The sequence below is a fragment of the Prionailurus bengalensis genome, chromosome C1 (genome assembly GCF_016509475.1).
Source record: "Prionailurus bengalensis isolate Pbe53 chromosome C1, Fcat_Pben_1.1_paternal_pri, whole genome shotgun sequence".
NCBI classification, from domain to species: domain Eukaryota; kingdom Metazoa; phylum Chordata; class Mammalia; order Carnivora; family Felidae; genus Prionailurus; species Prionailurus bengalensis.
In genome coordinates, this window is record NC_057345.1 from 25823959 (window position 1) to 25848444 (window position 24486).

Here is a 24486-nt window from a genome sequence, read left to right on the forward strand (position 1 = left end):
GAGAAAAGAAAATGTTAAGAAAATCATAAGGAAGAGAAACACATTTACAGGACTGCACTGTAGTTATTGAAAACACTCTATGTTAAGTGGACACACGGTTCAAACTCATGTTGTTCAAGGGTCAACTGTACTCCTGAGCCCCTGCCGCCCCTGCAGTGGGAGGTAGATTTAAAGAAGAAGAAAGTAAGGCTCAGAGAGGTTAAGTACCTTGCCCAAAGCCACACAGACCATATATGGCAGAGTCAGCACTTCCTGCCAGCCCAGGTTGCTAAAAAAACAATTTCTCTTGCAGTCATTCTAGCTAAACGTCCCACTCCCCAAATACCCATCTGGGGCTGTGGTTTTTGCTAAAGGGATATAGTGGAGTCATTACCAGACTCTGAAGAGATAAAGCATTGCAAATTGAATGAGAAAATCTATTTTCACATCCTGATGAAGACATAACTGACACTGAATTGTTTTAGAGGAAAACACAGCCCCTGGTTTTCTCCTTTTTAAAAAAAAAAAAAACTTGGAGTTATAGCTTTAGAAAAATAGAAGCAGCTGACTATCATAGATAAAAATGCCCTTTTGCCTAATGGGATCTTTAATAAGGAATCCTAATTAATTCTCCTGAATAGAGAACTTTTACACTGGTGTTATCTCAGCCCGGTGCTGATGGGCCTGGTTATTTCCAGATACAGAATAATGAATCTTTTCCAGCTGGGCTAGGAGTCGCCAGAGACTTGTCAACTTCCCTGGAAGGTAATTACTTGCCAGGGCAGCGGGAGCTGGAGGGGAGCTGGGGGAGGGTAATTACCAGCTGGGGGGCTGGGGGCGTTTTGAGGGGAGCCGAGGAGGGCATCGATGGGCAAGGGCTGGGAGACACAACTGGGAAGGAAATTGCTAGTGGAAGAATGGAAGCCACGTTAGCATCCAGGATGTCATCCGCAGCTCGGAGCCAGGCCTAAGGGACACTTGCCTTTATGTGAAAAACGCCACTTGATGGAGCTTGACAGATTCTGATAATTGCAAGAGCTGAACGGGCAGCCAACAGAAGTCAGGAAGTGGGCCTGCCTGCGTCTCTTCTTGGCTGGGGCAAAGGCTGGGCTGTCACTGCCCGGGGACCTTCATGGCGTCCTTAAAGACAGCACTAAATGAACAGGGTTATCTGGACAACTCAGGCCTCAGACCAGCAACGAGAAGGACGTGGCTGAATGACACGGGCCATTTGTCTGCAGTGACAGGGCTCTCCTACCGGGGAAGGCCGCCGGCAGTCTGTCCTGTGCTCGCAGGGCGTCTTTTAGGTAGCGGCAGACGAGGTCTCGATGAGCCTGGCTGCGGGGAAGCCGGCCCCCAGCTCCAACCAAGCCCAGCCCAAAGGACAAAAGCAGCACAAGGGAAAACAGGAGCGAGGCTGGAGCTCCGGGGCGCCCTTCCCCAACACCCAAAGTCTCTTCCCAGCCTGGAATCCCTACCTCAGTCCCGAGGGGCAGAAAGGGTAAGAGGCTGGAAGGCAAAGGGCCCTGGCGTCAACCTGCAAGTTCCCAGCTCTGTGACCTTGGGCATGTGACCTCATGGAGCCTCAGTTTCTCACAGTTACTTAGAGATGCAAAGGAAAGATTCGATGTAAACGCCTGGCCCGGAGTTGACACTCTGTAAAGAGTACCTGTCTTTTCTTCCTGAAATCCTCCAGGAAACAAATTATTGATTACCAAAGTGGGGGAGAGGGCAGAAAGGGGGGGGGATGGGCAAAATCGGTGAAGGGGATTAAGAGGTAAATATTTCCAGTTATAAAAGAAACAAGTCATGGGAATGTAATGTACAGCCTAGGGAATAAGAGTCTATAATACTGTAATAACTTTGTGTGGTGACAGATGGTAACTAGACTTATCATGGGGATCATTTCATAATGCATAAAAATATCCAATCACTATGATATACACCTGGAACTAAACAGGATATTGTATGTCAATTATACTCCAATAAAAAAGAAACATTAAAAATAAATAAATTAGTGAATAATCAAATACAGAAAACAACAACAAAACCCTCCAAGTTCCAGAAAAATCACCTTGGGGGAGGCGGTGGATCCTGTTGGAGGGGAATCTGCGGTGTTGTGTTTATACGTGAGAATTTAGGAAGTCTGTGCACCAAGATGCATGTTCCCGGCAGGTTGAGTGGGGAGGGGAGAGTGTGAAGGACCCACCACTTGCCTTATAAAACTGTGGGGCGGGTGATGTTCAGAAACCGAGCACCCTGCTCGGGAAAAGTGTCAAAGCCATATTGTCCACCCTGGTCTTTCCCTGTGCCCTCCAGGCTACCACCCAAATGGCCCTGGGATCTCGGAGCTGCCTGGCCCAGAGCGTGATGACCATCTCTTGCCTCCCGTTCGGGTCCAGCCCCCAGATGCCTCCCCGACTGACCAGCTGAGAGGCTGAGACCCACAACACCTGGGAACCTCTGAAGGAAGCAGTGTGCAGCCACCTGTCTGCACAGCGCACAGGCTGGGAGGCTGCTGGAGTGGAGTGGGGGTAGGGGGGGCAGAGTGAACAGGGGCAGGTTGGGGCAGCACGTGGGGTAGAGGAGGCCCTTCCAGGTGCTTTAGCCATGCAAGGTCAGAGAAAGGACACAAGCAGGATTTAAACGCTGGGAAGCTGGGCCTGTTCAAAGTCTTTCACGGCAAATGTTTCTTGTACCTGTATGCAAGGCCCCAAGAGAGTAAGTTAACTGCGGTCATGTGATTATTGGCAGCAGAGCCAGGATTTGAACCCAACACTAACTCCTAAAGCCATGCTCTCTTCATTACTCTGCACTGCCTTCCCTGAGGTTCAGAGCTGAGCAGGGAGTCCTGGGGATCTTTCCCAGGGTGCCGGAGGGGAGACCCTGATACTTGATTCCTCCCTGCAGACCTGGGCTCAGGAAGCAGAGCTGGGAGTCCAGCAGGCCAAGCCCTTGTTACTCCCCACTTGGGCCATGGACACCTGGAGTCATGGCAGCATGGAAAAGAATATGGGCATCTCAGTAGGAGGACCAAGCCCCTGGAGACCTAGCATGGGGCTGGGAGTGCTCAGCACCCAACTTGGGAGTTAGCCCATGTGTTCCACCGACAAACATCCTCTAGATGGGCCTGTCACAGACATCCTCCACCTTCCTAGAGCTGGCGACATAGAATGTCAGGAAAGACCTGGGAGATGGGAGAAGTGCTGTGCAGAAACCACATTACCCCAACCCCCCACATGGGGAGCAGCCCCCAACGTTCCATGGTTTGCCCTAGGAACACAAAAGACACTAGTCTACTTCTAGCCAAAACTGAATGCTTGATTCAAGGGCCAGGGACTGGCTGCAGGTTGGACTGTCCTGGGACATGAGGAGAAGATCCTTGGAGGATCAGCAGTGCAGGGTGGGCGGGGGCTGTTCTCTGTGGGCTAGGACCCAGCACTGACTCACCAGGGCCCATGCAGGGAGGGCAGAGAGGACAGGGAGACTCGAGAAGAGAAAACCAAAAAGCCATGTCAACGATGGGGTCAGAACAGAAAAGGAATCAGAGCTCAGAGGAACAGAAGGTGGGGGTGAGTGGGTGGGTGTGGACCAGGGTTTAGGGTGTAGAGAGCCAGGGCCCAAATCCCGACTCAGACACTTCCTAGCTGTATGACTTCTGGCAGGTGTCTTAACCTCTTGGAGTCAGCTTTTCTACCCGAAAAACAGGGAGGATGATACATTCTTTCACAAGAGCTTTGTAGGGATTTAAATGGGATAATGCATGTGACACCCTTAGCACAGGGCCTGAAACACAGTGGCTCTTAAAGATTATTCCACTCCTCAAGGCAGGAAGGAAGCAGATAATGAGACTTGGAAGAGACCAGATGGACTGTACCAGTGCCCGCTCAAAGAGCAAGATGTGACCCCTGGAATGGCTGGCCTAGGATCCACAGAGGGAACGTCATGGGAAGAACCCAGCTGGAGAGGGCAGTGCGCAGGGGAAGAGAAAGCTAAGCCTCTGAGACTCAATTTCTTCATCTGCAAAGTGGGTATGCAAATACCTAACCCGCAGATGGTAGTAAAGGTTCAGTGAGACGAGATGTGTGATGTCATTCAGTGCAGAAACCAGCTGGCTCATAGAGACAATCAAGGGACCCTCCTACCTCAGCGCCCCCATCCCCCTGAAGCACCATCTCACCACCATCAAAAAGAAAGGCATATGGCACTTAGATTCACCCTGCCTGGTCTCAGGGCCTTTTGGTAACAGGATGAATGTCAAGACAAATAAACAGGCAAATAGTTTCTTGATTATTCAACAGATTGTCAGGGATTGTCAGATTTGGCTAAGCACTGAGGATTCAGAGATGATGGGTAAGTTCCTGGTCTTTAAGAGTTTATGTTGGAAGAAGGATGCCAGAGAAGCTAAGTGGCTTATGCCAGCGCAGCAGGAACCTGGCAGAGGGTGGGGACAGAGACACCACCACGTCTCAAGTTTTCAGAAAGGAGACAGCCTTTGCTTAGGCCCACATCAGGTAGACAAGGAGGTGAGGCTAGACTTCAAAGCCAGAGGGTTGGGACTTTCTAGTTCAGCACTGTAATTGCAGGGCTTAACACAGAGCTTGACACAGAGTAGGCAGGCAAAAATCATTTCTTTTTTTTTTTTAATGTTTACTTATTTTTGAGAGAGAGAGAGAGAGAGTGAAAGTGGGAAAGGGACAGAGAGAAAGAGGGAGACACAGAATCCAAGCAGGCTTCAGGCTCTGGGCTATCAGCACAGAGCCCGATGCAGGGCTCGAACTCACGAACCGCGCGATCACAACCTGAGCTGAAGTCAGATGCTCAACCGACTGAGCCACCCAGGCACCCCCCAGGCAAAAATCATTTGTTAAATAAATTAATAAAAATTAATAAAAAACAATATTGAGGAGTCAATGTGCCTCATTTTATGTAAAAGATATGCTTGCCCAAACTGGTATGTAAACCACAACCAAACATATAAGCCAAATGCAACCCAGGAATTTCCACGCCAAGAAATTAAAACACGGAACCATGCATGAAAAGATGAATCATTTCATAATGAGCAAAAATCCACCCCCTCCATATTATTGCTCTGGAAAGTTCTGTTTAGGTCTAGCGTGGCTCTTAAACTTTAATCTGCTTCAGAACACCTGGGAGAACGGTTACGAATACCGAATTTAGGCCCCATCCTCAGAAATTTCAGAGGTAGTCACCTAGGGTAGAACCCAGGATTCTGCATTCTAAACACCATCCAGGCAAGTCTGGGGAAGACAATCAAGTCATGAGAAGCTCATTTCTTATTTCACTCTGGGATGTCCTTCATTATCTCTTTCCTAAAAGCCTAGCATGCTTCACCAGTTCATGATTTCCACCTTGGTGCAGAGATCCCATGGGGAGCGTTCAAACTACATCTGCCTGGGTCCCACCCCAGGCCGGCTGGTTCTAACAAGCATCGGGGTTGCACTAACTTCACTGAATCCTATATCCCTGCACCTTTTCTCTCTCTGGCCCAGAGATCAATGTTAACAGACACCTCAGGCTGTCTCTGACTCTCCCCGTCAGCCACATCTCCGATGACCTGAAGTGGAATCTGGAAGAAAGAGGAAATCGCATGCAGAGCCTGCCTTTGAGGACAGAGGCTACAGACCGAGGATGAGAAGGGTCGCCAGCGGTCACCGAGTTCACCTGGCAACGGGGAACGGAACGGGGAACGTGTTCATCACCCTCTGATTGCCTTTTCTCCCGTCTCCCTGGGGTTTGTAGGCAGGAGGCAAAGAGTACTAGAAGGACTCCTAGTGGGACAGGTTGCCAGTAAATTGATTCTGCCCCAACCCCAGGGCCGGCTGTGAGCAGTGCCCATCAAATCCCTCACCTCCTTATTGCCAGGCCCAGCGTGCTGCCGCTCAGAGGAAGTGAAAGGGGTAGCTGAAACTGATGTGGCTGCAGAAACTGACATCAGGTGCCAGACACCCATTTGCTTAACAAACTGGCTAATTTTACCCTCTGTCTCTCAGACCAGAACTCTTTTGAAGGGAAGGAACAAAAAAGAAAGAAAGTGATATTTAACACATTTCTATTTCTGTGCTACACAGTCTCTCTCTGAGGTTGCAAGTTTGAGCCTAATTGATTTCTTCGTCAAAAGGGAAAAAGAAAGACAAAAAGGAAAAACAAACAACTGCGAACCCTTACCTCACTCACACTGCAATCAAACCTCTCCAGTTCTGTCGACTGCTGAGCTTTTTATTTTTTAACACTGGCCAAGTGACTTGCATAATTTAAGATCCTTTCTAGCACTGATCAGCCTGCTCTGGCCAAGCAGTTTGCTGATTAATTATTAATCAGACTGAGTTTAGGATGAATAATCAGCAAGAGTCAGGGCTAATTTGCAAATGTCCCCCAGGAAGGTTATCACTTAAAATATTTGGTGGAGAGGCTCCACGTTAACCTTTGCAATTAGCCACAGGACATTGTTACTGGTGAGACAGAAGCAGGTCTCTCCTCCAAACAAGCCAAACTTGTACACCTACTAAGTGCCAAGAACTGCGTTTAGGCTCTTTCAAGGTTCTGCAGGCAGTGGTGGGGAAGGGGAGGGGCACAGAAAAGAAACACACACATAATAGGCAAGCAAGAAAACATCTAGTATTGACAAATGCCTAAAATAAAATAAGATGCTGAGATAGTGAGTGAGGGTTACTTTAGATTTCATGCAAAGGGAAGGCCTTTCTAAGGACAGAAGATTTAAGTGGAATTTTTGCATTTAAAAAAGATGGGTCTTAAAAAATAACCTCACTTTGAAGGAAGAGAATCTTAAGCCCTGGGAGCAGCTAGTGCAGAGGCTCTAGGAGGAAGACTGCTCAGCCCATCAAGGGACAAGAGGAAGGTGAGTGCAGCTGGGGCACAGTGACGGGGTGAGAGCGATAGAGGGAAGTCAAGGAGTTGGGCAGTGACCCAGTAACGGAGAGTCTTTTTGTAGGATGTTACTCTAAGTGCCATGGGAAGTTGTTGGCAAGCCTTAAACAAGGGAGACATGATGTGATGTATATAAACATCAGTCATCCGAGTTGCCGTATGGAGAATGGATTACAGGAGGGACAGAAGCAGGAAGACAAGGCCACTGAGCAGCCAGAGATGCTGGGGCAGAGAATGGGCACAAGCAGTTTCCTCTTTGGAGCAGACAGGTGGGGAAGGCTGGGCAGAGGACAGGTTAGGGGTGAGGAGGGAATGAGAAACCAATGTCCGTGGACTGAAGAATAAATCAACAAAATGTGATATGTATATACCAGAGAGTATTATTCAGCCTTAAAAGGGATTAGAATTCTGGCACGTGCTATAACATGGATGAAATCTGACATCATCATCAGTGAAATAAGCCCACACAAAAGAAGAAATACTGTATAATTCCACTTAAAACGAAATACCTAGAGTAGTCCAATTCATAGAGACAGAAAAGTGGTTATCAGGGGATGGGAACAGGTGGGGTGTTATTTAATGGGGACAGAGGTTCAGTTTGAGGTGAGAAAGTTCCAGAGATGGATGGAGGTGCTGGGCGTACAACCATGTGAATGTACTTAATGCCACTCAATTGTAAATCCAGAAATGATTACAATGGTAAATTTTATGTGTATTTTACCACAATAAAAAATCTGCTTGGAAGTGTTCATTTTGAGATTCCTGTTAAGGTTTTCAGATTCCAGTTAAGATATAGGGAGCCCAGGAGGTTCCTCAAGCCTGGACATTTAAATTTTTTTTTTTAATGTTTTTTTATTTATTTTTGAGACAGAGAGAGACAGAGCATGAACGGGGGAGGGGCAGAGAGAGAGGGAGACACAGAATCGGAAGCAGCCTCCAGGCTCTGAGCCATCAGCCCAGAGCCCGACGCGGGGCTCGAACTCACAGACCGCGAGATCGTGACCTGAGCCGAAGTCGGACACTTAACCGACTGAGCCACCCAGGCGCCCCAAGCCTGGACATTTAAATTGAGTGCCAATGGCATATAAAGAAAATGATGCTGAAAGACAAAATGTGATTTGCTGAGGTTACCTGGGAAAGAGGGCAAATGGAGAAGAGGAGGGTTTCCTGGACCGCCTGGGCAGTCCACGTGTAAGGGCTGGACAGAGGCTGGACAGTGGAAGAGACAGAAAAGGAGGTAGAACAGGAGTGGCCATAGGTAGCTAGCTGTGTCATTCCATGTCAGCCAAGAGAACGGTTCAAGAAGGACAGATGACCAATATCGTGTGTTGCCTAGAGGCCAAGTCCAGGGACAATGGAGAAGCAACAATGAATTTTGCAACCTGGAGGTCACTGGCAATCTTATCAAGGTCACTTTTAGTGGCAGGTGGGGCAGACCCTGAGAAAGGGTCCATTTCCAGTAACTGGCAGTAGCTGATTGGGCATGAGTAACGGGGTTTTGGTGTGCACTGGCTTTTTTATTTTAGACAATAGATATTAGAACATGTCTCTGTGCTGCTAGCGGTACTCAGGAGAAGAAAAATAATAATGAATGTGAGAAGAAGGAGATGAATTTAGTAGGGGAAGTCTTTGGGGAATATGAGGTCTGGAACATAAAAGGAGGGGCTGGCTTTTTTACAGGAGCCAGGACATCACGTCTACTGAAATATGAGGCGTGGCAGAGAGATACTGATTCACCAGCCATTTCATCTGTGCATCATGTTTCCAGGCTCCTTTACAGCTAGGCTGGACCACGTGGTTATTTCTGGCCAATGAAATACGAGGTGGGCGATGTGTCTCTCTCTGGGCTGGGGCAGTGAAAAGCCCATGCTAGGTTCTCCACTCTTCTTCCCTGCCATGGCAGTGGGGAAGGCCACATACTCTGGGTGGTGCATCTATAAGACGGTGGAACTTCCTTGAGACTGGACACCCGCCTGCATTTCCATGTGGATCAGAGTCACTCCCGACTGACCCATGGCAGTCATGTAGCATGAGTGAAAAAGAAACCTTTGTGGTGTTACACCATGTGTTGAATTGCAGGGTTAATGAAGTTCAGAGAAGGAAATGGCAAGAGATGAGGCTGCGGTGATAGGCAGGGTTGGATCAAAAAGGGCCTTATCAATGGCTGGAATTTTATTCCACAGACAATGGAAAATGATTGAAAGTTTCTGCCTGAGGCTTAGCATGTCAGATATGCATTTTAATTAAACCATTCTGGTAACAGTGGGGAGGCTGAATTGAAGAGTGCCAAGAAGCTAGGAGATCAGTAAGGAGGCTATTACAACCCACAAAGAAGAAAAGATGATGGGCTGAACTGGGGGAGTGACAGTAAAGATGGAAAAATATGTTACAGGAGGTACACTGGGAGACCTCAGAGAACAGGGATGGTTCCCAGATTCTTGGATGACTAGGTAGAGTGGAGTACCATAAACTAAGACAGGAAACAGACTCTGACCATTTTAGTAGCCAAGTATGAGTGAAGTTGGGACATGCTGAATTGGAGATATTGGTGGATGTCACGGTGGAGATGTCCAACAGGTGTGGGCTCTACAGTTTGCTGCTCAGGAGGAGGCCAGGCTGGGAAGCCAGATTCGGGAGTTCTAAACAAACAGGTGGTACCTGAAGCCATGAGAGCAGAGAAGAGTACCCAGGGAGAGTGTGGGCGATGAGGACAGCAGTAAGACAAGAGCAGAGTCTTGGGGGGCATCAAAGGAAACAGAAGAAATGGTCAGAGAGGTCCAAGAAGCATCAGAGAGAGCAGCATAAAGCGAAGAGAAAGTTCTAAAAGGAGAAAATGACCAACGATGTAAGGGAATGCGGAGGTGCCAGTAAGAGGAGACCTAAAACCTATCTTGTGGATTTGGCACTGGAAGTGGTTAGTGTTTGGGGTGAGGGGTGCTTCTCTGACAATAATCTTAATGTGAATGTTTTCAGGGGAAGGCAGGGGATAGAAGCCATGGAGAAGCAGGTGAGCAATTAATGCCGATAGAGGACTCCAAGGAAGACCACTGGTCCAAGACCTCGAATGAGAAGTTCCTGGAGGTGATGGAGTTCTACTCCTCCAGGAAGCCTCCCACTTTTCAAGCCAACCTGGCCCTCTCACTTCCCAGATGATGAGATCTGCTGACTTCAACAGTGATCATCTGTCATTTCATCAGATTGTCAACGGCTGGTTTTCTGTGGGAATCCTGCTTCCCTGGTGAGTCTGGGAGGGTCACACACTGGCCACCCAGCCACTGAATGAGGAAAAGCTGGAATGAAAGAAGTATAGGCTCAGGGTTGGAACTAAGGGCTTATGTCAGGCTCAGGAAGCCAGAAAAAAATCGTAGGAGCAAGAGACAGGTAAAATCACGGCGAACCATGGGGTAAGAGAGGCCAAGAGGGAGTCCCACAAAGTTTTATGGCCAAGCATGAAAAGAGAGACCAGGGATGGGGTCTTGAACATTCTAAATGAACTGAGGTCATTCTGGAAGGCAGGTTTTGCCAGAATGAGAGGCCTCTGGAAGGGCCCAGAACAGCTCCTTCCATCTGTCTTAGCAGCACCATCAGGCATCTGGCAGCTCCTTGAGAGAGAGGTCGAAAAGAGCATCTTGTTGTCTGGTGCCCTTCCCAGTCCTGGCACGGGCCCCCGCACAGACGATGTACTTAGTACAAACTTGTTGCATGCAGTCAGTGCAGACGATGTACTTAGTGCAAACCTACTGCATGCAGTCGGCCCCACGGGGGGTGAGACAGCTGCCTGACCTTGGCTTCCCACACACAGGACTTTGCCAAATCACAAGCCCTAGCAGAGCCGCTGTGCCAACAGTGGACAGCCCCGGCTCATTTCTTGCTCCTTCTAGCTGTGGCTTTTGTTCTCTTTCTGAGAACAAGTTCTCACCCAGGGGAGCAGGAAGTCACGCTGATACTCTGTGGAGAGTGCAGGGGCCCTGGCCCTGACTCTCCAGACATGTTCTGCCAACAGCATGCTAGGGCACTAATCCTTTCCTAGCGTTCGGCTGTGGGGCTTGGAATGCTATTTCCAACTCTGGGAGATATGGAAGATGAGATTTTAAAGGGCTGGTTATTTATGGCCTGGCTCCTGATGGCTACAACAGATGCAATTTCATGGGCTCCATCAGAAGAGAACAGCTTCTTGGGGTGGCTTAAAGAATTGTGATGTGGCAGGGAAGGAGGGGGAAGCAAGGGCCTCAAGAACCCACAGGAAGGCAGGTGCTTGTGTCTCATCCCCCTACTGGTTCCAAGTGCTACTGGGTTCGGCAGCCTTGGTCATGTTCCATCTCAGCTGCTTCCTGAGCATCTCTGTCAGCTTGAGACCTTGTCCCTACCTTGCTCTTGACATTAAAACAAGCTGAAACCCCAGAAGACAGGCATTAGGCCCATGACACTCCCATGTATCAAGTTTAAGGACATATAGGACATCGTGATGATGGACTTTTACAGGTGCAATTCCCTCCACCCTGAAATGCTGGTCCCTGAATTCTTCCCGCTGTGGCTCTTGCTCAATAGTCAGGTCTCTGCTTAAATCTGACCCCCCCAGAGAGGCCTCCCCGGCTCATTTATCTTAATCGGGCCCCACTGCTACTATTCCCCACCTTGTTCATTTCCTTCACGGCACTCAACACGAGTGAATTTTATATTTGTTTTGTGGCTTTATTAGTATAGGTCTCCCCCAGGTAAACCAGAAGTCCCACAAAAGCAGAGTCTGTATCTGTCTCCTCCACTACTATAATTCCATGCCAAGCCCAATGCCAGGCAACAGAAGGGCCTACGTAATCTGCTTGAATGGATACATTATGAAGGAAAGTTTGGTGATAAAGGCTGACGGCAATGATGGAGACACTGCCGAGAACGATGGTGCCGGGCTGTTCCTGACAATAACTTCTCAAAGCCTTGCCACAGTATTTACCCGAACACCATTTTTTAGGCACAGCTGTTGATTTCCCCTGACCATCTCCATTACAGATCCCCCAAAAACTGTGTATCAATAACCAAGGGCACCTGTGTCTCTGTATCCAGGCTCATCTCCTTCCTTGCTGTGGCCTTGACTTCCTTCTCTGTGCCTATTTTGCCCTGGGGAGGCCAGAGAGCATCACCATCCCCCACTCCACCAAGCCCTCTGCTGGTGAAGAATCCTAACAGTCATTAGGCAGGAACTTGGGGATCACCTCAGACTCTCCCCTGTCTCCATTCCTCCTTTCCAATGAACCTCCCAAAGCAATTGATTCTGCATCTGAGATGTGGCTTGGTGCCACCCCATCCTCTTCATCCCTTCACAGCTGCCATAATTCAAGGTTGGATCGTCTCTTGGCTGAGTGGTCACAAAAAAGTTTTATAGCTGGTTTCTTGGACCCAATTAAAACTCAGAGCGACTATGTTACATCTCCGCTTAGAACACTTCCATTGCCTTCTACAGTCTTTGGAATCCCCTCCCAGCTTATGAACATCGGACAAGGTTCTTAGTGACCCACACTCTCCCTGTGCCTACCCTGCACCCACTTGCAATGCCCCCAACACACCAGGGTCCTTTCCTGCTCTGTGACAGTGGCAAACTCTAATTCCTGCGTTGAATTCAAAAGTCACCCCTTCTGGGATTCATTCATCTGAGTCCTTCTAGCAGCCCCTCCCATCATGATAGGAAGACTTTATCTTCTCAGTGACCCAATTTTCCTTTGGTGAACCACCCCTCCCCCACTCCCAGCCAGGGGGTTTGAGCAGGACAGATAGTCATGTGACCTAGGCCTGGTCATTGAGAACACTCTCTGTGGACACTGGTGTTGAGGCCTGAGCACATGGCTCAATCTGGTCCAATTAAGGTTCATCTGAGGGCTTTTGTGGGAACCATCGGGAAAGAGAAGCTTCCTTTTTGCTGGGATTGCTAAACCAGCAGAATGGAGGGAGCTGATGGTGGTTGCCTTTGCTCCCTCATGGGGAAAGCATGCCTGAGAAAGCTGACACATAAGAGAGCAAAGCTGTGGGAGGGAGAGAAACACATTCTGATAATATTATTTGCATACCTTGATCCAGCAATCCCTGAAGCCAATCCCTCGACTTTTCAGTTACAGAAGCCAACACATTCCCTTTTTAGCTTGAGTCAGCTGGAGGTGGGTATCTATTTCTTGAACCAAAAGAATACTATTACATTTTTCTTTTCAGTCTCTATGGGAGCTTCTTTATACCTTTTAGTAAAGGCATCTAACATATGATATTGTCAAGCATTTAATTATATTCTGCTTCTTCACCCTGACTGTGAGCTCCAGGGTCCAGCATGATACATGGCTATTACATAAACATTTGCGGAGGGAATAAACAACTCCTTGGGGATAGGACTGTGTCTTTGTCTCCCTAGCACCTAGGAGAGCCTAGTTCATAGAAGGCTCTCAATAAATGATTACTGAAAATAAATAGGGGAAAAGTAACAAAGAATGTAAATGATCTAAACCAATGGTTTGATAAAGTACATGTGAATGAATAAATAAGTGAATAGTTATTATTAACAAATCCCCATTGGCATGCTGTTCTCATTCTAATTATATCTGAATCTAATGACTCCTGAATGAAATATCTAGTTAAAAGTCGCTGAGATCAAATGGTTCTAGTTGGCTCAAATTTCATGTGTAAAATGCTTAATAATTAAAACAAAGTCTTTCAAAGAGGAAAAAGAATTGCTAGCAAAATTTTCAAACTGAATGTCTGTAAAGTAGACGGGAATTTTTGTATCTCTACCTACAAAAACAAAAGCAAAAAAAAAAAAAATGAAGGGGAACAAAGCAAAGAAAAATCTCAGAGCTGGATCCAGAGAGTAGGCTGAACCTGCTTTCCAGGGAAATTCTCTTTCTAGAAACAGCCCGGGGTCTATGGGGTGGCCCCGGGGGCAGGAAATCCAGACAGTACAGCAGAGTTTCCTCTATGTTCTCTGGTCAGAGGGGCCAGGTAGGCTCAGAGGCAAGGTGGGTGGGTGCACAGTGGAGAGAATCCTGGGACCACTTCCTGGACCTGTATCCCAGGGATCAGGGGAGCTCCTGTTGGGGTGGGATGCCAGGCTACAGCCCGGGGATGATGCTCTCCTTGCCTCCTCCCCTCCCACATCCAGATAGCACCCACGCTGTGAGGTCTGTCTCAAATGCAGCCCCCACAATAGGGCCTTGCTCCTCCCACCCGAGGGCAGCTTCCTGCAGTATGCCTTGTTTCCTTTCCTACTTAAAGGTTTGGTGGAGGCAAATATATCACATAGAGGTCCACGGGGCTTGGCTTGGGGGGTGGGGACACAGAGAATGCACAGGCAGATTGCAAATGACCCGAGTGAAACAAATAAAGAATGGAAGTCCAGGGGCGCCTGGCTGCCTCAATCAGTTGAGCGTCTGACTCTTGATTTCAGCTCAGGTCATGGTCCCAGGGTCATGGGATCAAGCCCCACATTGGGCTCCATGCTGAGCATGGAGCCTGCTTAAGATTCTCTCTCTCTCTCTGCCCCTCTCCCCAGCTGGCATGCTCTTCTCTAAAGTAAAATATTGAAAAATTTAAGAATGGGAGTCCAAGTACACTGAAAGGGGCAAGGAAGAGAGGCTGGGAATCACTGGCAGAGACTGACCCACAGCGGGAGAGCCAAGAAGATGGTGGAGAGGCTCCAGGGTCTGCACAGAAACCCCTCATGTGGGAAGGAGCTATGGACTCCTTCTACCAGCCTCCCCACCACAAACACACTTCTGGAAGCCCCCAGGGAAAAGATGGCTTCAATTCTGAGTGCAGGTCAGGCCCTGCCTGCCCTTCCTGCTATAGGAGGAAACTGCCACCTAGCAAAGGAGAGAAGCAGAGAAAGAGAAGGAGCAAAAGAGAGACGAAGGCCCAACTGAATTCTGCAGCAGCGAGATGATGCCGGGCAGAGATGGGCCTCCTCTCTGGGTCCGGTACAGTGGTCCCCTGTCTTCTCCACACTCTCTGCTCCTTCTCCCCTATGCGGCAGGCCCCGGGGAGCAGGTGCTGTGCCTGTACCCCAGTGAAGTGTCCCCTGCTCCTAGCCTGCACCGAGCAGCCTCTGTAGCTGCAGCAGTCCACTCTTCTTCCGCTCTTCGGACGAGGCAGCTAACTGGTCAGTCTGGGGCTGGGTCCAGGCGAGAAGGGGTGATGCTGCCTGCAACGTGCCCAAAAATTGCAGCTCTGGGAAGGCAGTTTCAACGAAATCACCACCCTCTCTTCTGACCTTTGCAAGGACATCCTCCGGTCTGACCCAGTCCTCCTTACCTGGGTTTCCAGGCAATTCCCTGGGGAGCTGAATCAGCTGCGGTGACCAGGCTGTGCCTTCCTGCCCGGTGAGAGGCCTCTGAGCTGCCAGGCTGGGAAGAACGGCCTCAGGGGGATCACTAAGAATGAGGCCACCAAGGCTCTGGGCTGCTGGAGACGCCTCACTTATCCTCTTCCCTTCAAAGGGTGAGCCCCTAACTCTGGTCGCCATCCCAGGAGTATCATCTCCATTGTGAGCCAGGCAGCAGTTTACGTGTGCAGCCCTTTCAACATGCTTTGTAGGCTGGTGTGATGAGCCCCATTTTTCAGATGTGGAAACTGAGACTCAGAGGCAAGTAAATAGGCTTTAACAACCACTAAGAGGTGGATCAGGGTTTTGAGCTCAAGTCTGTCTGGCTCCCAGACCTGCTCTCTCCTCAGTTAGATGCCAAGATACACAGACCCCCTCTCCTATTCTTGGAGGGGATATCTGGCTTTCTCTCCTTCCTTGTAGCCCCAGAAGAAGAGCCTGGAGAGATTCAAATGGAGAGTGACAAGCATGAGGCAGAGGAAGGAGAGCAGAGATTCTAGCTCTTGTGTCTTCTCGGTGGGCTTTAATTCATTGATTTTCTCCACAATGGAGAGGCCAGCTGTATAATGGGCTGGCAATCGCTTGTACTTGTTATAACATGATCCTGCTACCCTCCAGGGACACAGAACCCAGGGTCATAAAAAACTGAGTTTTTAAACCCCAGTTCTGCACCACCACCCACCCCAGTCCCAGCCATCTGAAAAAGTCCAGGGGCCTCATGAGGAACTTTAGCAACGGTGAGAGTTTTTCCTAGCATTTGAGGAGAAGGAATGGGGCTCCATGAAGAACAGAGCCAACTGACTTGGTCAGAGCAGAACAAAGCTGCCCACCCCCATCCCCCGCACCAAGAAGGATCAGTGAGAGAGTACCTGGTCCCTAAACTGAGTTCAGTGAACTAGAGACAGAAGAGCATATGCGTAAGAGCGGCTGACGTGGCGCAATATACGGTGGTGACTTGGAGGGGCATGTGTCAAGGGTGGTGTGTGTGTGTGTGTGTGTGTGTGTGTGTGTGTGTGTGTTTGTGCGCGCGCACGCAAGCAGTTGGGGAGGAATCCAAATACACTATCTGGATTGTAACTTTCAGTTCAAACGCAGCTTTTGCTCACAGTCAATCACAAAATAAAAGTTAAAACGAAAATTAAAAAAGCAATTAACATCAGAGGGAGTACATCTAAAATACTTGGGGACCTCTCAACATGTCATAGTTACAGGGTTCAGTGCTCACCATCCTAACAGCCTTTTCCTGTCCAAGACGTGTACTGCCCGATTCCCTGTGGCCACTCAGGGACCGGGAAACAGGAAGAAGCAGTGCGGTGGCTGATGTACGCACACCACGTGCTCTGTGGTTCCGGGCACACACCGCTATTTCTGTGCGCTCCGCCCACCTGCCTTCCTCCGCGCCAGCGCATAGCTGCCAACTGATTATATCCTGCTACGTTTTTGGCTTTGAATTGTCCTTTGTTTTGTGAAATAACGTTCTGAGGAGTTGGCAGGTTTCTTTCTAATGTCCTCACTTGGCAAAATTAAAAAAAAAAAAAAATATATATATATATATCTCAACCCTCCATTTCCTCAATTGTTTGGCAATTTTACTTGCCTGCGAAATCCAAACAACCGGAACCCCCAATTAAAAGTCTCCTGCTCTTGGCCCATTGGGGAGGAGAGTGTGGAAACTGAGTCAGGAACATTCTATGCCCCACCCACAACCCTGAATCAGTGGGAATCTGCTATCTGGTAAAGGAGGTAGTGGATTTTTTTCTCTCGAAGGTATCTCTGTCTTCTCAATAGGTGAAGGGATGCCCAGTTGTTCACATTCATCTTTTCTAACAGGATCTGCAGTCTTTCTATGGCTTGGCACAGAACTCAAGAAAACATCTTAAAATCTTAATGCACGGTGATATAAAGTAGCAACTCATAAACCAGCAGCTTCACAGTTCACAGGGATCCAGGGATCCATAAAGGAGAGGGGCAGGGGAGAAAGCGGGTTCTTTGCAGACACGTCCCGAGCCTCCAAGTTTGTTTATCCATAATTGCTATGCAAGTATAAATTAGAACAACAAATGCATCCTGGCTGGAAATGGTGACACCAACCCCATAAATAATTATAACTTAATCTTATAGCGAAGAGTTCTGAATGACTCCCCTAACGATTTCCTCCGCTTAATTCCTTCCCCCACTGAGTGACTTAATAGGAAAAGGAATAGTCTTTAAGATTTGTTTCACTCCAGAAGTTTGGACAATGTGTGGATTCACACCTGGGGGGGCAGAGGCTGTGGGGGACTGCTTGGCCCACGGGTAAACAAGTGAGTCGAAGAGGCCTTGGGGCTGGAAGAGCCAGACCCGGCAGTGCTATTCATCATGGCATCTGCTCATCCAAGTGAAACCTTGGAAACGACCTACTAAGAGATCTGATGAGTACACTGTGTCCTTCTTACGAGAGCATGCCACACAGCCCTGGCGACCCTTCACAAATGGAGCAGGATGTGACATGCTGCCATGGCTACGGAGATGGCCTTTCAAGTCCAACTCTCCTGGGGCTGAAGCCTCGTTCTGCTCCTTATCAGCTGTATGGCTTCAAGCAAGTGACATAACCTCTCTGGACCTCACTTTTCTCATCTGTAAAAGGAGGAAAATGATGCTACCTACTTCATGAAGTTTCTATGAGGAAAGATGAAATTATTGCTGTAAGAGCTTAGAACCAAACTAGGACATGCTGACAATAAATGCTCAATAAACGATGCTATTATCACACCTATTATGTTTTGGAAGCCTCTGCCATAATACAGGGAAAATTTTCATTACATAATTCTAAGTTAAAAATATATAACTACAGATAGATTTTCAGATCTGAATTTTGTAATATTAAAATATATATAAATAGGCAGCTAGCTTGCTCCAAGCAAAGCAAAAAGGCCAAAGGAGAATATATCAAAGTTTTAATATTTCTTATTCATTTCTCCATACCTTTTTATATTTCCTCTGTTTTCTACAAGAAGCATATGCATTACATTTACAATGATAAAAATAGGTATTTAACAAAGAGGGGTAGGGGGACAGAGGGCCTCCAGGCTGCCAGGTCACTGGGATTCCAGTGCAGAAGAGGGTCACCCGGGCTTTCATCCCCGCTCGTAGCCCCAAATGTCCAGCCGCTGTCCCAGACTAGTTGACGGAATAGCCACCTGTACACAGCGGTCTGTCCTTGGCTCACATGCGCTTCTCTCAACCCCCCATCCAGGGTAGTGAATGATCTGGCCAAGTTCACTGGACAAGCTTACGACACCAAGGTCTTCTGACTCCCAGGTCAGATCGCCTTCCACCATACCAGGAAATTTGAGTTCTCCGGGCTACACTGGTCCCCAGACCTCTGAGTCCATATTGGAAGGAATCTGTTCCCATTTTTGCCTCTGAAATAGTCATAACTGGCTCCTGCCATGGGTCTGTCTGATTTTCTCACCCTCAAAGGACCATGTCTTACACAACTGGTGTTTCTATCACAAGGCACGAAACCTGGTCTAAAAGAGGTGTTCAGGAAATGTGCCCCTGCTCCCTCTCCCTCCCCTCCTCCCCATTCACACTGACTGCCACATCTCCTTCCAGGAGCTATCCTACCCCAACTCTTGCAGTTACCCACTTTCTGAGTCCCTCAGAATCCTCAGGGACACCTCGTTTGCCCTCATCCCCAGGCCCTGAGTCCTGCCTTCCCCCGTGCAGCAATGGAAGTCTGCAAGATGCCATATCTTGTCTGAAGCACATCTGGACACATCCTTCTGTGGGCACCTGGTGTGCTGACACAGGTCCCCCTGTGCCCTCAGCCTGATAACACAGCCACAAGGAGAATAAGAGAGGATATTCTAAGTGCCACACCACCACTCAAAGTTTGTCACCCAAACAGAGTTGAACATTTCCCAAAGCCAGCCCCTGCTTGGGCATGTCCTGTGCATCTAAATCTCGGACAGTACCAGCAACTGGGGCTGATAAGTCTCATCATCCCTCCACTCCTGAACCCATCATCATCGAGAGTCTCCATGGTGAGTGGGGCACACCACAGAAAAGCCCGTGCATTTTAGTAAAGCCAGAACGACAGGGAGGTTAGTCCTTCCCATCAGAAACTTCGGCAGAATGCCCTGCCCTTCCTTCGCAGGGCCCCGGGAGTGGGAATTTCCACTTAAGATTCTATTCCCTTCATTGGATGCTTTGAATACGCCCTGCAGAGATGGAACAGTACTTCAGATCATTGCACGGAGACCCTGTCCACACCCTCAGACCAGGACAGTTTCAGTCTCAGTGCAAGTTACTCCACCAAGGCCCATCATGAAATTCTTCAGCAAGGGTGCACATCACATTGGGTATCCAAATCTCTGTAAAAATGGACCCTGGTTCTAAAAACGTGCAGTGAGTTTTCATTATGATGAGAACCAAACCCATCAACTCATCAGGATGTGGCCAAGGGGCCTCAGACTGCAGGCCCAGATGCCGAGGAGACTGTGGGTGAGGCACAGTTTCCCAAGGGACCAAGGAGGGGACGCAACAGTGTGCTTACCAGAGGGAGGAGCCTTCGGTGCCCGTGACTTCCAGAAAGTCGTAACCGTCCTCCAGCTGGAAGTCAATAAAGACCAGGGCGATGGTGTCTCCCAGTTCGGCCAGGATGGTCCACGTGCAGTCGGCATTGTTATGGTACTCCGAGGGGAAGTGGGGGCTGGAGATGATGCCGCTCTGGCCGCGCAGGGTCCCGCCACAGGCATCATCCGCTGCGGGTGCAAAGAGAAGAGGTTCGGGTGAGGTGGTCTGGTTCCCAGGTCCTGGCACTCGTGGCCTTCACCCGTGACAGGCATAGAGGGTCCCAGAATGTGATGCACAGGCAGGATGGACCAAGATCCTAGTCTGAATTGGCCTAGTAATAGTGGTACCAAACACTTCCATAGCCCTTACCATGTGCCAGGCCCTGTCCTGAGGATTTCAGATAGTGTTGTTCTCATTGAAAGATGAGCCAACCAAGGCCCAGGGAGGTTAAGTCACCTACCTAAGGTCACACAACCACTGAGCTGGGATTTGAACTCTGACATTCCGAGTACCACATATACTGCCCTGCCATGAGCCAGCTGCCACATTTATTTCCACGGTCACGACTGTGGTGAATAGGACATCTCTTCCCACCAGATCTTAGTAACACTCCGATGTGGTGAAACTCAACCCAGCACCCTGGGGCAAAACTCAAAGGGTTGCCAGGCCCGACCTCCATCATCCTTCCTTTGGCCCTTCCTTGTCTGCAGGCCAGCTCTGTCCTCGCGCCCGCATGGTCGGGCCTCCTGATCTTTGATCACCCCATTCCCTCTGCCAAGGATGCCCTCTGTCCAGAGCAGTTCTCCTCAGGCTTTGAGATCCAACTCTGATGCCACTTCTTGGTAAAGCCTCATTCCCCCAAGTGTTTAGTGACCGCTCTCTCCTCTGGGCTCCCGCAGCAGCGGTCCGACTTCAGACACGGTACTTCGTGCTGAGTGATCTGTTCATACATCTGTCTTCCACTCTGGTTCTGAGCTCCACCAGGAATCCCCAAGGGCAGGGACCATGTTTTACTCATCCTGCCCCAGAACCTGGCAGTCTCACTGGTCCAGCCGAAATCCCAGCTGAGATTTGATATTCAGAAAAAATGATCTGGGAAACATGCTCTGACATAGAATAGTTAAGAACACTGGCTTTTGAATTGTTGCAGACCTCGGTTTGAATCCTTTCCCTGATGCTCACTAGCTGGGTGACACAGTGAGAAGTTATCCAGACTTTAAGCCTGTTGTCCTGGAGCCTGTATGCAAGTAAGTGATTACACTACACTTAGCATATGTTGTATTAGAGGTGTGGACTAACTGATGAAGAGAGAAAAAAATGCAATACCCGGGTTCAAATGTGCACCAGGAGCAGCAGAATAAGAACAATAAAAGCTAATATTTATGGAGCGCCTACACTACGCCAGGTGCTATTCTAACTATGCTACATATTTCATTGAATCCTTCCTGTGACCCTGTGAAGTATCATTCCCATTTTGCAGGTAAGGAAACCAAGGCACACAGAGATTCAGTTACTTGCCAAAGGTGACACAGCTCACAGCGACTAAAGGAGCTGGGATTCTAAGCCCTGTAGATCGATTCCAGGGCCTGTACTCTTAACCAATACACTATCTCCCAGGAGTGCAGTTCATATTTGGAGGATGTAGATAAAGCAAGATGTTACTTTGCGTGGGTGAGTCGATTTAGGAAAACTTAACAGAGGAGATGCCAGGAGAGCTGGATTTTGAAGATGGATAGGAGTTCCCTAGGGAGAGAAGAAAGGGAATGGCATTTAAGAAAACAGGGGCACAGATGTCATAAGCACAGAAGCACAAAATCACAAGACATGTGCAAGATAAGTAGCTCTAGATGGCTTATCAGACAGCGAAGAGAGAGGAAGGATGGGTGATGGTAATGGACATGTAGAAGGAGCCCCTGACAGAGAACATGGCCAAGAAGATTTGGAAGCAGAGGACTCTATTGGAAATAAAATGGATTTGGGGGTCAGGAAGGTCTAGGTTTGAATTCAGGCTCCATGTTCCCCAGCCATGCGACCTTGGGAGATTTATTTCCAGCAGCTTCATGTTGCTTCTCTGAACAATGGTTTGCTGTGATAATTGACGGGGATCATTAATGTGATGGTTCCTAACATCAGCCAGGGGCTGGCGCATGGAGATGCCCAGCAAATGCTAAGTTCTCCTTTTCCTTCCCCTTTGTCTTGAGAATCAAAGGTAGTGAAGGGATATGATTAAATTTGCATTTTAGAAAGATCCCTGGGGCTGTGGCATGGAGGAGGTCTGAATCACGGGAGTGGGCAGGATGCTTTTGGTAGGACAAAGTCACTGAAGTCTGGAGGAGGCCAGATGAGCTCTGAGCTGAGGCCATGGGGACAGTGGGAAGAGCACTGATTTCAGAGAGATTTAGGAAGCAGAATCTATAGGACTTGGCAGTTGTGAGGGATGAGTTTCAGGTTTCGGGCATGAGAATCTGTAGGCTGAAAAATGTCTCCTGTGGCAGGGGACCCAGGAGGGGGCTGCTTTGTGGTGGGGAAGGCAAGCAGGGGTTCAGTTTCGGATCCCAGGGCTGAGTATGTATGTGGGATGTCCTGGTGTAGACATGGAGCTGACGGCTGGGTATGCAGAAGCAGCGTGGGATGGAGGTCAAGGTGAGTTTATTCAGTGGTCCGCAACTAGTCTCGTTAATGTCATTCTACCGGGTCAAGGTCCATTTCAAGAGAATGTGCCTACTTCTATATGCCAACTTGGATAGTGAAGAGGTTGGTGTAATCTTCAAAACCTGAATGAATGGCAACGGCAGTGGGAGGAAGAGAAGGAACAGAAAGGATTCAAGAGCCAGGATGAGGAGAAGGGAGAGGATGCAGTCTCCACCTGTGAGTGGTCAGCAAAGGAGAGGAGGAGGGAGAGAGGACGTGGAGGTCTCTAACAGGGCAGCAGGGCAGACTACGATGCTATTTGGGTAAACAGGGGCCCCAGAGGAGAAGCAGTTCTGTGGGATGGTGATGGCCCTCCTCCACCGCCCCTCTGCACTCTGTAAACAGGTGGTGATGCCCATGGAGAGAGGGCAGGAGAGATGCCCAGGGGGCCTGCGAGGCCGGGAGTCAGCAGGAGGAAGAGCAACTCTGGCTCCAGGGGAGTAAAGAAGACCTGGGAAGAAGTGACATTTAATGATCAGCAGGCAAAAGCAAATGCACCTGAAAGGAAGTTGTGTAAGAGCAGTCAGGGTCAGGGTCAGGAAGCCTGGGGGCAGAGTGGGGGGTGAGGGAGCAGTGTCAGGAATGCAGGACAGAGCGGCAAGCCCTGGGTCCACACTGTCCCACTTGCTCGGGCCCATGGGTCCTGGTGGGCCGCACAGCAGCAGGCAATGTTGGAGGGGAGCAGGTGATGGGGGGAGACTCGGCAGCCTCTCCGTAGTTCTTGGAATTCTAAGACATCCTACGCTGTTGTCAGCCTCAGCCCAACAAAGACCACCTGGTGCTCTCCTCCCACTGAACCTGACCTTCTGGTGTTTCCTTCCCGGAGACTGTCAGCGCTATCCACCCAATGTCTCACGCCAGAGGTTGGGGCCATGGGCAACCTCTCCCACACGCCACACGTAGCCAGGGACCAAACCCCGTCCCTCCTTGTAAGTGGTTCTTGATGGGCCTCTCATCTGCCTTGCACCTGCTCCACTCAAAGCCATGTCATGATCCAAGTCAACCACAGCCATGAGGCCTCTTTCCTTGTCTCCAAATATCCCTCCTGCTCTAGCCTGTCATTCTTCACCAGAAGCCTGAGTGATCCTGGAAACACAGACCTGAGGACGCCACTCCTCTCCGTAAGAACCTTCAATAACTCTTACTGTCACTCAGGATAGAATAGAATATCTGTGGCTTATAAGGACCTTACAGAGCTTTGCCTCCTACCAGTCTCTCCCTGCCTACTTTCCTGCCACCAAACTGGCCTCCTCCCAGTTCTTCTGATGTATCAAGCATCTCCCTGTTCCAGGACCTGGAAAGTGCCATTTTCTCTTTCTAGAATCTTCTTCCCTACCTCCCTTCTTCCCTGGCTGGCCCCTCCTCAGCCTTTAGGTCCCAGTCTAAGTGTCACTTCCTCAAGGATCTTTCCAGATACAGAAACCCCTTCCCCCTATCTTAAGTTTTCAAAGCATGACATACTTTCCCATAACGAATTATTTCCGCAAATTAATTGGTCGGTTATGCCATTTATCTAATGTCTAGACTGTAAACTCCACTACAGCAGGGACCATGTCCGTGGGCAGCAGGCCTGGCACAGGCCTCCTCAGTCACTGAGGTTCCATGGCATCCAGCCCCTCATCGCCATTTCTAAGTGCCTTCTGCGGTCCGGGAGCCTCCACGGTCAGAGGCTTTTGGAAGTTTGCTCTAGGTGTGAGTTGTAAGTTTCACCTTAAGACATGTCTTTCAGAACAACACACCTTTGCCTCTAGACCCAGAACTTCAGGAGCAGTACTCTCCTGCTGGGAAGTACAAAGGACTGTTGGGATTAAGCAAAGGGTTTAATGGAGCCTTGAGGCCACTCAGCTCTAAAGAAATAAAAATGGCCCCTGCATTCACCAATCTTCCTCTCAAGTGGCAGGCACTTAGTAAACATCTGTTGAACAAAGAAATGAAACAGGACACTGAAGTTCAGAGAGGTTAAGTAATTTCCTTAAGGTCACACAATGCACAGCGAA

At 49.0% G+C, this 24486-nt stretch overlaps 1 protein-coding gene across 1 annotated transcript in view; it reads right to left on the reverse strand.

The window, feature by feature from the left end:
- The window catches only part of CSMD2 (CUB and Sushi multiple domains 2), a 543771-nt gene that overhangs the window by 371161 nt on the left and 148124 nt on the right, over positions 1 to 24486 (reverse strand). The window contains 1 exon segment of the mRNA XM_043573327.1: positions 19779 to 19986. Within this exon segment, the coding sequence (XP_043429262.1) occupies positions 19779 to 19986 (208 nt within the window).